Source organism: Alosa alosa, chromosome 4 (assembly GCF_017589495.1).
Source record: "Alosa alosa isolate M-15738 ecotype Scorff River chromosome 4, AALO_Geno_1.1, whole genome shotgun sequence".
In the NCBI taxonomy this organism is placed as follows: Eukaryota; Metazoa; Chordata; class Actinopteri; order Clupeiformes; family Clupeidae; genus Alosa; species Alosa alosa.
Genome location: NC_063192.1, coordinates 30,674,101 through 30,689,426, shown reverse-complemented (window position 1 = coordinate 30,689,426; position 15,326 = coordinate 30,674,101). Strand labels below are relative to the sequence as shown.

At 42.6% G+C, this 15,326-nt stretch overlaps 1 protein-coding gene across 1 annotated transcript in view; it reads left to right on the top strand.

Moving 5' to 3' along the window:
* Positions 1 to 15,326, top strand: part of spryd3 (SPRY domain containing 3) — a 65,960-nt gene extending 50,634 nt beyond the window's left edge. Inside the window, 3 exon segments of the mRNA XM_048242399.1 lie at positions 9,179 to 9,298; positions 11,836 to 11,972; positions 12,913 to 15,326. Coding sequence (XP_048098356.1) covers positions 9,179 to 9,298; positions 11,836 to 11,972; positions 12,913 to 13,047 — 392 coding nt within the window. The 3' untranslated portion in view covers positions 13,048 to 15,326.

Below are 15,326 nucleotides of genomic sequence, written 5' to 3'. Positions count from 1 at the left end.
CTTTAGGAAAGAAACCTGAAATGAAAGAACATTACACACAGTTCATGCAAAAAATGATAGACAACAAACATGCTGAACTTGCCCCAGCCCTTCAAGAAGGAAAAGAATGTTGGTATTTGCCATCCTTTGGCATCTACCATCCCAAAAAGCCAGAGCAGATCCGCATAGTGTTCGGGATTCAAGTGCACAGTATGATGGGACTTCGCTCAACAACGCCCCTCCTCAAAGGGCCAGATCTAAACAACAGCCTGCTAGGCGTTCTGATAAGGTTCAGAAAAAGAGAAAGTTGCTGTAACTGCAGACATCCAGCAAATGTACTACTGCTTTGTCGTAAAAGAGGAAGATAGAGACTACTTGAGATTTCTGTGGTTTCGCAACAACGATTGGAAGAGTGACATTGTGGACTACAGAATGCGCGTCCATGTGTTTGGGAACACACCTTCCCCTGCTGTGGCAATATACTGCCTCAGACGAGCTGCAAGAGAAGGAAAAGCAGAATTTGGTGCTGATGTGACGGCATTCATCGAAAAGAGACTTCTATGTTGATGATGCACTGAAATCCTTTGCAACTGAGTCTGAAGCTGTCAGTGTCATCAAGCGAGCACAAGAAATGCTCTCCGCTACTGTCTCAGACTGCACAAGATCCACGACAAACAGTGCAGCTGTGATGAACGATTCTCCCCTGAAGACCGCGAGAGTAGCATCAAAGACTTGGATTTTTCTGCAGGTGATGCTCCCATGCAGCGCAGTCTGGGCGTCAGCTGGAATATACTCACCGACACATTCACCTTTCATGTGCAGAAAGACGACAAGCCTTTTACACGCAGAGGCGTACTCTCCACCATAAACAGCATCTTCGATCCTCTTGGATTTCTGTCACCCGTCACAATACAAGGCAGGTCACTCCTTAGAGTGCTGTCCATGGAAAATGGAGACTGGGACTCACCGCTCCCTGAAAATCACAAAGCAGAGTGGACAAAGTGGAAAAGTTCGCTCCAATGCCTCCAAGACCTACAAATTCCCCGCTGCTACACATCTCTCTCCCCATCTGGGGCCAGCTTTAGAGAGCTGTGTGTGTTTGCAGATGCTTCTACGAAGGCTATCGCGGCAGTAGCCTACCTGAAAGTGACCGACGCAGATGGCCACTCTGAAGTTGGATTCGTCCTCGGCAAAGCAAAGCTGGCCCCTGTAAAAGAGACTACAATCCCCAGACTCGAGCTCTGTGCAGCAGTCCTCGCTGTGGAAATAGCAGAGTTTGCTATGAGTAGTATAGACCTACACATGAACTCTGTCACTTTCTTTTCAGACAGCAAAGTTGTGTTAGGCTATATCCATAATGAGCAGAGAAGATTCTATGTGTATGTAAGCAATAGAGTCCAACGTATCAGACAATCAACTTCACCTCATCAGTGGAGATACGTCCCCTCAGAGCTCAACCCAGCAGATCACGGCTCACGATCAGTGCCTGCTGCCTTATTGAAAGACACCACCTGGCTGACTGGACCCAGCTTTCTGTCTGGTAAGCGCCCATCTGATCAGCAACAATCATACAGCATCTTAGACCCCCTAGCAGATCCAGAAATACGGCCTCAAGTGTCAGCACTGGTCACCCAAACCACCAAGTGCCATCTAGGGATCGAGCGTTTTGAGCGTTTTTCAAAGTGGACCACCGTCGTAAGAGCAGTTGCACGTTTGACTCACATTGCTCAGTGCTTTGCTCAGACCAACCAAGACAACAGCTGCAGAGGGTGGCACATCTGTAAAGAGGCAGTCAAAGCAGACAATCTGGAAAAGGCAAGAAAACTTTTGATCATGAACATGCAAAAAGAAAGTTATCCCAACGAATTCAACAACATTCACAAACAGACAAACATACTCAAACAAAGCAGCATCAGAAAGCTTCATCCAGCAATTGATGAAGAAGGACTGCTCCGAGTTGGTGGGCGCATATCTCGTTCCTGCCTGGAGATCAACAGAACAAATCCTCTCATCATCCCAGGTCAGCATCACCTAACAACACTCATTGTGCGTCACCATCACTGAAAAGGTAAAACACCAAGGCAGACATTTCACAGAGGGGGCCATTAGGGATGCTGGAATGTGGCTAGTAGGAGGGAAAAGGTGCATAAGGGGCACACTATTCAAGTGTGTCACTTGCAGAAGATTGCGAGGCAAAATAGAAGATCAGATGATGGCAGATCTACCCACAGACAGGCTACAAGTAGCACCTCCTTTCACTTACATTGGCCTGGACGTGTTTGGGCCTTGGGAGGTAACCTACCGTCGGACCAGAGGCGGCCAGGCAAGCAACAAAAGGTGGGCTGTGCTGTTTACATGTCTGTGTACGAGCAGTACACATAGAAGTGATAGAGACTTTGAGTGCGTCCAGTTTCATCAATGCTCTTAGGAGATTTTTCTCTATCAGAGGGACAGCAAAGCAAATTAGGTCTGATAGAGGCACAAACTTCACCGGTGCTTCAAAAGAACTGGATCTTGAAGATACAAGCATTCAGCGATACCTGCAAGACCAACAGTGCACATGGATTTTCAACCCCCCACATGCTTCCCATATGGGGGGTGAATGGGAACGTCTTATTGGGGTAGCACGCCGCATCCTAGACTCCATGCTTCTGCAGCAGCGCTTTTCCTCTCTGACTCACGAATGCACACACTAATGGCAGAGATTTGCGCTATCATCAATGCAAGGCCTCTTCTGCCAGTTTCCACCGACCCAGAAAGCCCGCTCATCCTTACTCCATCAATGCTGTTGACGCAGAAGACTGGAACACCGTCGTCACCTCCATCAGACTTCGGCAAAGCAGAAATCCTCCGTCAGCAGTGGAAGCAAGTCCAACATCTGGCAGAAACCTTCTGGCACAAATGGCAGCGAGAGTACCTGAACACTCTGCAAAGCAGAACCAAGTGGCAGGACAAAAGGCCCAACTTAAACGAAGGAGACATCGTCCTGATGAGAGACAATGCAGTGAAAAGAAATCACTGGCCAATGGCAATGGTCACTAAAGCACTTCTCAGTAGGGACGGGTTTGTAAGAGCTGTGGAAGTCAGAGCGATTAAGCAGGGAATTCCTTAAGTGTACACCAGGCCCATTACTGAACTTGTGGTACTGATTTCTTCCAAGCAAAATGTTGAAGGTGTTTAGGTAATGTAAGTTAGCAGATATGGTATCCTTAAGATACCAGGCAGGGAGTGTCATGATCTTAGCAGACATAAACGTCAAGCTTACTGTTTTCTATGTTTCTCAGCAATTGTTGTGTTAGAGTGCCATCTACTGGGCGAAATGGTCATTTTCCCGGTATGCAGAAATGTGTTCCGCCTACTTCCTGTTCTCTCACGCACGGAAAAGAAGTACGAGTTGCACAGATGTTTTAGTGTCTCGTGAATATTCAGCTACCAGTTTACAGCAATAAGTCGCTTTAATTATAATTTGGTTCCCTATGAGGGCAATGCCTGTAAGTATTATTTCGTTTGCTACATGTGTGTTAGGTAACTGTGTGACATGCAATATAAGACATTTTAGTTCATTGATATGGTTTCTTATATCGTAATGGCGGCTAGCGTGGTTGAAACGTGGTAGCGATGAAGTGTGTTATTTACGGTTGCAGTCAGTCATATTCTATGTGATTTATATTCATAAATGTATATTCCTAAAAAGGCATAAATGAGCTGAAAGAAATGTATTTCTGTGTTACAGTTTTTACTAAATTAATAAAGGAATGGGAGAAACTGAACAAAGGATCGAGCTGCATCGACGTTCTTTGTATCCTATAGCCTAATGTTTAACTTGCTGGATAACTAATGAGCTAAAATTAGTGAGGCCAGTACAAAACATTTTTGTAACAAGTCACCTTCAGTCAGTGTTCACGGCAGTCTTGGCTAGCTAATGCTAGCTGCAAGTGAAAAAACAGACTGGAAACGATAGACAGCGCTGACAGTTAGCTTAGCATGCTATTAGCAGCCTATATACCACCGGATGCTAATGTTAAGGTTGCTATGAAAGAACTGCATTCTGCACCACCACAAACTCTGCATCCCGAGGCAGCCTACATTGTCTCGGGTGACTTCAACCACTCGAATTTAAAGACTATACTGCCTAAATTCTATCAAAATGTATCATGCCCCACAAAAGGAGAAAAGTTTTTAGAACTTTGTCTACACAAACATGGGTGACGCATACAAAGCCGCTCCCTTCCCCAACTAGGACACTCAGATCCTAGTTGGGGCAACCGTGGCCTACTGGTTAGCACTTCGGACCTGTAACCGACCAGTAGGCACGGCTGAAGTGCCCTTGAGCAAGGCACCTAACCCCTCACTGCTCCCCGAGCGCCGCTGTTGATGCAGGCAGCTCACTGCGCCGGGATTAGTGTGTGCTTCACCTCACTGTGTGTACACTGTGTGCTGTGTGTGTTTCACTAATTCACGGATTGGGATAAATGCAGAGACCAAATTTCCCTCACGGGATCAAAAGAGTATATATACTATACTATACTATCACCTTTCAGGCCTAGTCCACATGTACCAAAACAATCTTTTTTCCCCCGTCTTCCCTAGAATCTTTTCAAGAATATTTGCGTCCAAACGGATCCATCTCAACACGACTCAACACGTTACTTCATATTCCAGGTCTATAGGTGGCACTGTTTCTGTTACAGAAATTCACCAAAGCTGACAAAAACAGACAGAATAGGCTACAACGAAATGGCTAGTGCAAGGAAACCAGAATCGTTTGTGTGGACTGATAGTGAACTGTCAACTGTAAAACTAATAAACTTCATTTTTACGGTTTGTGAAGGGTGCAGTCCTTTTATTTGGCTAACGCAGGTGCGAATAATCTCCTTTTTTTGGTTGTATAGTCCGCGATTCACATTAGTTTTGGCTATCACAAGTGCATAGGCTACTAAACGCTAGGCCTACCCAAGTTCTAGGCTAGTCCATCGCCACATTTATAATATTGCTATAATACCTTTGTTAGTAACAGTCTATACTTTTGCCTGCATCAAATTGCTCATTCGCATTTAGTGCACATCTACTATAGGCTTAAAATGAGTTCTAAAATGAGGGAAGAACCAGGAAGTTTTTAAATGTCACTTACAAAGACATCGTACCATACTGAAAGCTAACATTTTGTCAGTAGCAACCTACATCTGTCCTCTGTCAAACACAGTTGCATTTTTAGCTCTGAACAAAACCGTTCAGGAGTTCTGGTCCGAACCGTGATTCCGAACAGCTCTGGTTCGGGAATAGTTGCTCCACAACGGAATAAGTCCAGACTGAACTTCCCGACCTCAAATGTTGTGGGCGGGGCTAAGTTCGGTTGGCATCCAGGCTAGTAAATTCCCATAATTTCCTTTAATTCCATGAAGGTTTCCAATTTGGAATATTTCCAAAATTCCTCAGCTTAACTTCCCATGGAAAGTTTCCGGAAATGTACCGGAATTTTTTCCGCCCCTTTGCAACCCTGCCTCCAATCTGTTTGGAGTGGGGTGGACGAATTTAGCCTACTAGCTTTTTACACGCGGCCAGTGCCGGGCAAGGTTTAAATTAGACTGATGTTTGAGATTGGCATCTAAGTGTGTGTGTGTGTGTGTGTATTTGTGTTTGAGATGACGTTCATTGACCCAGTGTAGCCGGGCATTAGACTAATACCTACCATTGACCCAGTGTATGCCGGTCAGGTTAGATCTAAAGCTTTTACCAGAGTTTTACTAACTACCATTGACCAAGTCAGATATTGAGTAGTAAGGTTATATATCAAAATGGAGGCCGGCCATGATGGCACTAGACATTCATTCACTGATTATTCAGTTTCACCATTACCCAGTGGGAAGAGGAGAGATAGACCTTCAGATCTGCATAGTCTGTCTGACATTCATTTCACCTTTCTCCATGTTTGGATACTGTCTGTCCACTAGCCGCTTTTACCACCGTCTTTCTGCCTCACTGTTTGCGTGCTATATTAGCACATTAGCACATATGCATAACCCCTCCCTCCATGCCACAGCCGAACTGTGGCCACACTTATACCTTTTCGTAAAATAGTTAAATATATAGACTTTATTTCTGCATTGTTGCACTGTTGGACTTACTCATTTGCACATCACCATGACACTCATTCACACAGAGCACCTTACCTTACCTTACTATGCACAGAGAATCACAGGCTCAGTCCCTGCCTCAGTCATTGCAAGCGCCTCTGATTGATTAATCACCACTATGTGGATACTGTTTTTAGAATTTATTTAGATTAAGTGTTAGTATAATTTGTATTGTAGTATATTTAGTATATTCTTTATCTTCTACTGTCCTTATTGCTTAGTTATCTATCTATCGATCGATCGATTGATCGATCGTTTTAAAGATTTCTCACTTCCAGACATCAGGATGTATGGCTGTCTCTGAAAAGTAGTATCAGGGTTTCAAGCTCCTAAATGAAATGCCAAGAATTTTCCCATTCTGATGCTATTAATATTTGAAAGGTTTAAATATCAGGGCCCGTATTCACAAAGCATCTTATCTTACCACTAGGAGTACTCCTAAATCGCTAAAAAAAAACTCACTAAAAAAAAAAAAAAAAAATAGCTAGGTGTTTTCTCTTAAAAGTTATTCACAAAGCCTCTCAGACCTACTCTTAGTAAGGAAAAATGGCACCTCCTAAACTAAGAGTGAGTCTTCATTGCTATGGATGACGTCATTACTCATGCACAAGCTTGATCGAAGTGACCACCTTGATTGGCTGATGATTATAACACGGGAATGATGCCAAAAACCTCCCCTACGACGATGAGTGACAGGTGACAGGTCTTTGCTGTACCGCAAAAGATGGAAGATGATAGATAGATAGATAGCCTAAATGAATAAAGAGTAAGACGAAGCAAATAGCCTAGTGGCATAATGAAATACACTACTGATTGATGCAGTATCTTTGCAACATGTTTTACATAATCTGTATGAAAGCAGGTACATTCGCAAAGAGGAGAAACAATTTAATTTACATTTAGTTTTCATGCACTGATGGTTTTGGTTGTTGGTGGCGTTATTGAATCCCTTAGGTAGGCTACAATTATTCCCTCACAATTGAGAGCTCCGCTTGTTGATTTAAAAAAATCGCAACGTGAAATGCCACAAAAAGCGGTTTAGGATTATTTGTGAATAGGTCTTAGTGAGTTAGGATTCCTCTCAACTTGTTTTAAGCTGTCCCAGACTAAGGTGCTACTTTTAGGGTTAAAATGCTTCGTGAAATACTCTTAGTCCTAAAGTTACGAGTGACGCGCCCATTATTTTTAGGAGTTTCTCCTAAATTAGCCAGTTAGGAGTTACTTTTAACCTTAAAATTCTTTGTGAAATACGGGTCCAGATGACTGATACATAAATGTCATGCAAATAGGGCTGTCAATCGATTAAAAAAATTAATCTAATTAATTACATACCGGTATATAATTTTTGCTGTGAAAGTATTTTAAATATTTAAATTCAAATGAATCATTGAATAATCAGCATTAGTGACATTAAAGTTCAAAAACTCTTTTATTATTATTTTCACTGTTCAAATAATGGCCATAATAATTTATGATATGACCTAATATGCTGAGGAAATAAATTCAAAAGTGCTTTGGGAAGAAGTTTTTTTTTTTTTTTTCACATACAAGGCATTTCAGGCCACAGATATAACCTAGGGGACACAATGAAAATAAAAACACTCCCCTCAATGTCAACACTTATTTCTTTGCATTGATGTGCGACTATAGAGTTGATGAACTCCGGTGATATGCAAATTCCTTGCTGCAGACATTGCAGAGGACTTTATTTTCAACACTTTATTTTTATCAACACCATCAGGCCGTTTTTTTAAAAGTAAATGTTCCAATCAATGATCCAGGCAGCACGTTTTCTTCTCTCTTTTTACAGTCTAATTTTTACTGACTAGAACGGCTCGGGGTCAAAGGTCATACCGAATCGATTAATCTGCACTCATTTTTTTTTTAAATCAGTTATTTTTTCTCAAATTAATTAATCGAAATTAATCAGTTATTTTGACAGCCCTACATGCAAAGAAGCGTAATGGAAAACAATGATGATGCAAGAATGGTGGTGGAAAGTGACTCAGTTCTTATGACAGTAGAACACTCTTATGAAGATATCCTATCCTCTTCTTCAAGCGCTTAGCTGAGAAACGGATGTGGCTCAGTGCAGAGACAGGTCCCTGTGTGTTAATGACATAACCTACCCCACCTGCCATGCCCCCCCCCTGAGAAACGGCACAAAAAACAAACAAAAACAATGTGGTTCCAAGAACAGTTTTCACGTTTGCGGAATCTGTTGAGCCGACGGTGTCCCAGCGGAGACGTCTGCTATGCCATGGCCTGTTTTCAGCAAGAGCTCTACATGCCGGCGAAGGCATCCGAGGGAAAAGCCCTCATGCGTGAGCCCCCTCCGCTAGGGTCGTTTCCTGGTCCCGCTCCGCTTCCAGCGAGCTGAGAACAACCGCTGCTGTCCGGCAGCCAGACGCACTTAACGAAAGAAAAGGTTGTCCGTGCAAGACTGGGCCTACAGAGAGTGATTGCGATTGGGGGGTAAGACCTGGTTTCCCGCCCAAAACCCGTGGGCTATTTTTAGCCTCCTCCTCCCCGGTGTGGCCGCGGTGTTTGGCGAGCAAGCGAGTGCGCTGTTGTGACAGGAGCCCGCCGCCTGGGAGCCGTAACGATACAGTGTCTCCATCTCCTTTCCCCACGTCCTGATCAAGATTGTTTAAACAGTATCCTGAGCGGGAGCATGGGTCCCATGACAACTCCACAAATATTTACCAGCCACACAAGTGCAATCTTTTTTTTTTCTGTCTGCAGGCTACCTTTTCACTGTTTTTCTTTCATGCTCATGCTCTTTTTTTTTCATTTCATCATCTTGTTGTTGTTATATATCTCTTTGCATTTTTGTTTTGTTTTCCACCACTGAACTTAAATATAGATCGCGATAAAAAGTAGTAGGTGCAGAGCGTGAAAATAAGTTTTTGTTTTTGTTTGATGTGTCAATCTTTGAATCAGTGGGGGAGCATGGTATGTGTGTGAATGTGTGTGCCTGTATCTAGTCACATCAACTGACACGGTTTCCTGTCCCCACTATCTACCTATATGTCTGTATCTCCCTTTCTCTTTCACACTCTCAGATGATGGCAAGATCTTTCATGGAAGTGGGGTAGGAGACCCTTTTGGACCACGCTGTTTCGAGGGAGACATCATGGGCTGTGGAATCATGTTCCCACGAGACTACATCTCAGATGGGGAAGGTGAGACAGTATGTCATGCCTTCTGTACAGTGCCTTTCTCATGATCATTTCCACATATAAGTCACCCATCCAATTAAACTGGGGATGGAAGTTATTCACAATTTATTACATCTTTTGAAAAATTTGACACCTGATTTTCTACACTGTGCTATATGGAAATTTAGCTCAATATTAGTTCCATAGTTCATATTGCTGTATTTATGTCAGAGCCAAATTACATTTTCACTCAGAAAGTGATGGGTCATTTTAGCGATACAAATAATTGGGTTTAATTCATTAGTACTCCTAACAAACCCTTTGAACAAACCAGTTTAGGTCGGAAGGCAGAATGCACTGCATAAAAATGGAAATCTGGGTCTCCATTTTGTAGATTTTAGCAAAGTCTAACCTAACCAATGGCAGTTTATCAGAGAGCTTCTCTCCGATTTCACGACAAAGGGCTCATTTGTATTATTATAATGGCAACCCTTACAAAGGCTCTCGCACATCTGGGGTAATCAGCCACACCCCCTGGGATGGTTTACGCATTGTTTATGCATCTGCCTTTTGATTGCATTTTGAATACGTAAGAGTGTAAAAAGATAATGGTTATTGTACTAGGTCGCCAGGGGATAGATAAACATTTCACCTTCCACTTTCATGCTGTGATTTGTATAGTTACAACATGTACAAATAACCATGCCAAATGAGACACAGCCTTTTTCTAAGAATATGCATACTCGGAACTATGTTTTCATTTAGGCAAAGCAATGCTACTTGGGCGTAGTGATTTGCAGGCAGCACCTGAAAAGCTCTGGTGTTACTTCTTCAAACCCCAAGGAGCAGTGCTTTGCCTGAAGGAAAACATACGTAGTTCCAAGTGCATATGCTTAGAAAATGGCCGTGTCTCATTTTACATTGGTATTTGTACACGTAACTATACAAATCACAGCATGTAAATAGGAAAATGTTGGAGTTCTTTTGTCACTATTGGGGGGTGTAGGCAATTGGAACTAGCCACTTTGAAGCACCTGTGCTAAGCTAGGCTAGCGGTGGGTGCGTCAGACCAAGTAACTACACGCACAGAGATGAGAAGGGTATGTATCAACAACTCTAACTCTGGGGAATACTGTGAATAAGTCCCAAAAAGTCGCCGTGTTCCTTTAAAAGCTTCAGCAGCTGAGATGGGAGAAACTCTGCATACAACAACTTTGCCTGAGTTCTTCACCAGTCAGAGCTCTATGGGTGAGTGGCAAAGCTCTTATTAAATCTCGACTAAAGTTCAAGGTCAAATGGAAGAAAGTTCTTTGGTCTGATGAGTCCAAATTGAGCCTTTTTTTTGCCATCAGACAAGATGCTATGTTTGGTGGACATCAAGCACAGCACATTGCCAAAAACGCACAATCCCTAATAGGAAGAATGGTGGTAGTGGTGGTGGCATTATGCTGTGGGGATGTTTCTCGACAGCAGGCCCTGGAAGGCTTGTGAAGGTAAAAGTAAAATGAATTCAGCAAAATATATGGAAATCTTGGAGGACAATCTGATTCAGTCTGCAAGAGAACTACGACTTTGGTTAAGATTTACGTTCCAGCAAGACAATGCGCAGAAGCATACAGCAAAAACTACACAGAAATGGTTTAAAGACAGCAAGGTGAATGTTCGGGAGTGGCGAGTCAAGCCCAGACCTCAATCCTATAGAAAATCTGTAGTTGAACTTGAAAAGGGCTGTTCACACCTGATCCCCTTCCAACCTGACAGAACAAAGAAAAATGGAGTAAAATTGCAGTATCCAGATGTGCAAGCCTAATTGAGACCTATCCATGCAGGCTCCATGCTTTAATTGTGGCCAAAGGTGCAGCTACTAAATGCTGACTTGAAGGGGGTGAATATTTATGCAATAGCTTATTTTGCATGATATATTTTTAATTAATTATCATTTCTTTGTAGAAATCCGCTTTCACATTGACATTAAAGAGGGGATTTTTGTAAATGATTGTAAAAAGGGCCAAATTAAATTGATCAAGGTTACATTTATAAAAGCAAGAAAAGGGGAAATATCCAAGGGTGGTAAATACTTGTTATAGGCACTGTTAACACTCTTTTCAACGTCTCTCTGATGGAACAGAGGTATGCAATAGCACATTCAGACAGCCAATCAAGGGTATTTTTTTTTAGTTTGGGGCAGATGCATATTGGTTTGAGATACAATTCACTCCCTTGTACGATTCACTCTTTTGCTCTCTCTCTCTCTCTCTCTCATTCTCATTCTTATTCGTAGTCAGATTAATTGCCGGTTCATTTTTCTGCAGCATTAACCACTATAATGTGTACTACTCTCCCTAATTGTGAATGGATGTATTAACCTTCTGACCTGTTCTTTTCTGTCGTTTACAACATTTTTGGCTACTTTTGTTTGATTCTTGAAGAACATTGGTTCAGTCTTTTATCTATACATTGCCTTTGAAAATAGTCCCCCCTCCAAGAAACCTGGATGACAGCATCTCATGTTGATGTATTGCCCTACCCATTTTAAAGCAATCTATCGCATTTCTTGGCAGATGAGTTGGATGAGTGGGAGGCACTGGAGGTTCGGCCCAAACAGGGCCACGTGCAGAACTTTGTGTACCTGAACGATGAAGACGAGGAGGAGGATGGAGATGACCCTGAGCAGGATCAGGAAGGCAGAAAAGTCATGGTGAGTACCTGAGTACCACGCTCCAGCTGCCTTACACCAGCTTTACAGGCTGGACAGTGTGCCTGGAGCCCTGCTAATAGATCAGGCCTGTGTAAGCATTAAGAACCTGCACTATCCCATCCTTTCCTCATTAGTTTTAGCCAAGACTTCAACTAAGAACACAATATCAATGTAGACATTTGTTCTGCTGAGTGCTTTGCGAAGTCTTGAGAAAAGAAAATCTTCAAAGCCACAACTTTGGCAGGTACATCAATTAGTCTTCATTATGTTTGTTCACAGTTTCTCTAATTGCCATGTTGGAGTTACTTTAGTACTCATTTGTTCTTGTCATGGCTTTTTCCTGCCTGCCAAGAACTACTTGGCAGCCCCTCTCTGGAGGAGGTCAAACAGTGTGATAGTGCTGTGCTTGCTATTGACAAGCCTTGGGTGTGAAAATGGACTCGTGGCACTTCTTAAATCATGCAGTGGGGTTGTCAATATTGACTCTGCGGCAGAGCTTAACCAAACCACAAAGCATTGTTGGCTTGTGGTGTGTGTGTGTGTGTGCGCATGTGTCTGTGTGTTTGTGTGTGTTTGCGTGTGCAAGCACGCATGTGTGTGCAAATGACAGCCAAATTGGTCAAAACACAATATGATTGCACAATAACTTGTGTGTACATTTCAGCACTTTGTCTCTTCCCCCAAAGAGCACATTGTCATGTAACGCACATACAAAGAAAAGTGAAAGCATTTGGCATGAGTGATGAGTGTGTCTGGAACATGAAAGCAGAAAGGCCAAGTGTGCCTCCCTCTTAAGAGCACCAGAGAGAGAGAGAGGAGAGAGTGCTAGCAAGAAAGAGAGAGGGGGGGGGGAGAAAGAAAGAAAGAAAGAAAGAAAGAAAGAAAGAAAGAAAGAACCACTCCATTGCTGACTCACTGTCGCCCCACTGTGCCCACTCAGGTGTTCTTCACCCGCAACGGCAAGATCATCGGGCGACGGGAGGTGGTGGTGCCCATGGGCGGCTTCTACCCAACCATCGGGATGCTGAGCAGCGGAGAGAAGGTCAAGGTGGACCTGCATCCCCTCAGCGGCTGAGCGGGAGTGGGAGGGATGCGCAAGAAAGAACAAGGAGGAAGGAAAAAGAGCATCCACATATCAAGCTGTCAGTTCAAATATATGCTTCGACCAGTTCACCATTGCAGTCATCATGATTAGTTTAAACTACTGCAGTGAAAAAGGGGGAACCATCCGGATTTGGTGAGCTCAGCAGAACAGGGTGTGTTGGTACTGGTCACACAGCTTTTCCTTACTTTCTCATTATCTTACTTTTTAAACAAGCCTTTCGCTTGAAGTTCTTTTGGCAGAGGCTTGGAGACAACCAGGAGAGCCTGGAGACAACCGCAACAACACGAGTCCTCATCTCTCCTTGTCCGTTATCTCTTCACTCTGGGAAGCGGTGCTTCATGTTCAGCTCGGGGCCTTTGGCCTGCTGTGTTTGCACCATGACACTTTGCTGCCTTCCCTCAGCCTGAGGCAAAGCATACAAAGATAATAATCAGGTGGTTAGATTCAGGTCTGAAAACATACTGTACGTCATATCAAGTTGACCCGCACTTAAAGGCTTTGATCTGATTTTGATTAATATAAATTATATGAACAGTTCAGGAAAACAAATAAATAAATACAAAATATACATATAATACATATAATTGATAAAAAGCATCCTGTATTTTTTATGAATGTATATAATTTACATATGTGACTCCCTCATTGCCAAATTCTGTGTCACGCAGTGCAGTTGAAGGCTCTTACTGTCATGTTAATTGGTACATCCACACTTTTGAAGCAGCATTTACACCAGGAAGTGGCATGGTCTGACATGGTCAGCAGCATCAAGCACTTTCTATTCAGCACTCCCACTTAATATTCATCACATTCTCTTTTGACTTTTTATTTCCCTTCACTGGTGAATGTCTTTTGGAAGTCAAATGCCACTTCTAAGATGAGATTGCTATTAGCTCAGTAGGGATGTTGTTGACTGTTAATGAATAAAGGGATGAATTGAAGCTCACCGCAGGCATGTAGGACAAGGGCTGCGTTTTCATGACTGCTGTTTGTTTTGTCCTCATCACTTTCATGCAGAAAAGGCTCCTCGGCAGCCCTCAACCAGGGGCCTGGAGGTGGCCCAGCTCAGGCAGACATGATCTCCAGATGTACTGTGGGGCAATATATGAGTGCTTTATATGTCAGAATCCTAAGGACAAAAATGTTCAAGCATAATGTTTTTTGATTCAGCCTTTTTTGGAATTTCCATTAGACCTCCATTTTTCCCCCCATCAATCACTAGCCAGTTATATTCATGCTTGCTTAGCAACAAATCGCAAGGTATCACGGTGCAAGCAAAAAGACACAGGAGTATGCATCACTATGGTCCTGTGTAGCAAGACAATGACATTGTGCTTTGCAGACACTGCTGCGTTGTGAAATAGCCCCACTCACTGTTCTGAGCACTTTAAAGCAGTCTAACGACTAAACCACCCGAAAACAGAAGCCATTTTGCACACCTCAAGTGAGATCAAACTGTAGAATCTGTCGGTATGTGTTGTCCTATGTGCTTTTTTATGTCTCCACATATATATTGAAAATGAAAATTATGTATTTTTATCTGCTGTCTAGCAAATGACCTAAGATCAATGCCAAATTTATTCTCATATTTTCCCCTCCCCACACATTAGTAGGGAATTTTTTTAAGAGCCATTTTTATTAAACTGTAATAGATTTACTCTTTGTGTGCCTCACTTCACTGTTCTCAATGAAATGCCATTATTTAATATGCTTACTCTGAAAGCAACTGTTCACTTCATGTCTTTAAGCAGGCAATAAATCATTGTTTTGTCATTGAGGGATGGGGGGCAATTGATTAACCTGGGTGATATCTAAACGTCTGCACTGAATGCATGTTTTTCAACAAGCCTTCCAGAATGCAACAGTTGCTTTAAGATTACCCCCACATCTCCCAAAAGTGTAATATTCCAAGAAAGTCTTAAATTGTATTGAAATGATACTCCTATAACACATCGGTGTCAGGCGATCTATGCTTTAGATTCTATGTACTCCTCATCTCATGGTCTGAACTGAATTGCTCTTATTTGATCAGAACCATTAGGGGTGTGTAACCTCTAGTGCATCCACTTCACACAGAGCACTTCTGTCTGGGTCCTCTGTATCTTTGAAATGATGATTGAATGATTCTTAGCCACCAATACTGTAAATGTTAGCATCTTGCCTAATTGTAGCATGCATGATTTTGCTAACTGTATATATACACACATACACAATCATTAATAAAGATGGCTATTTCCATATAAAGTGTG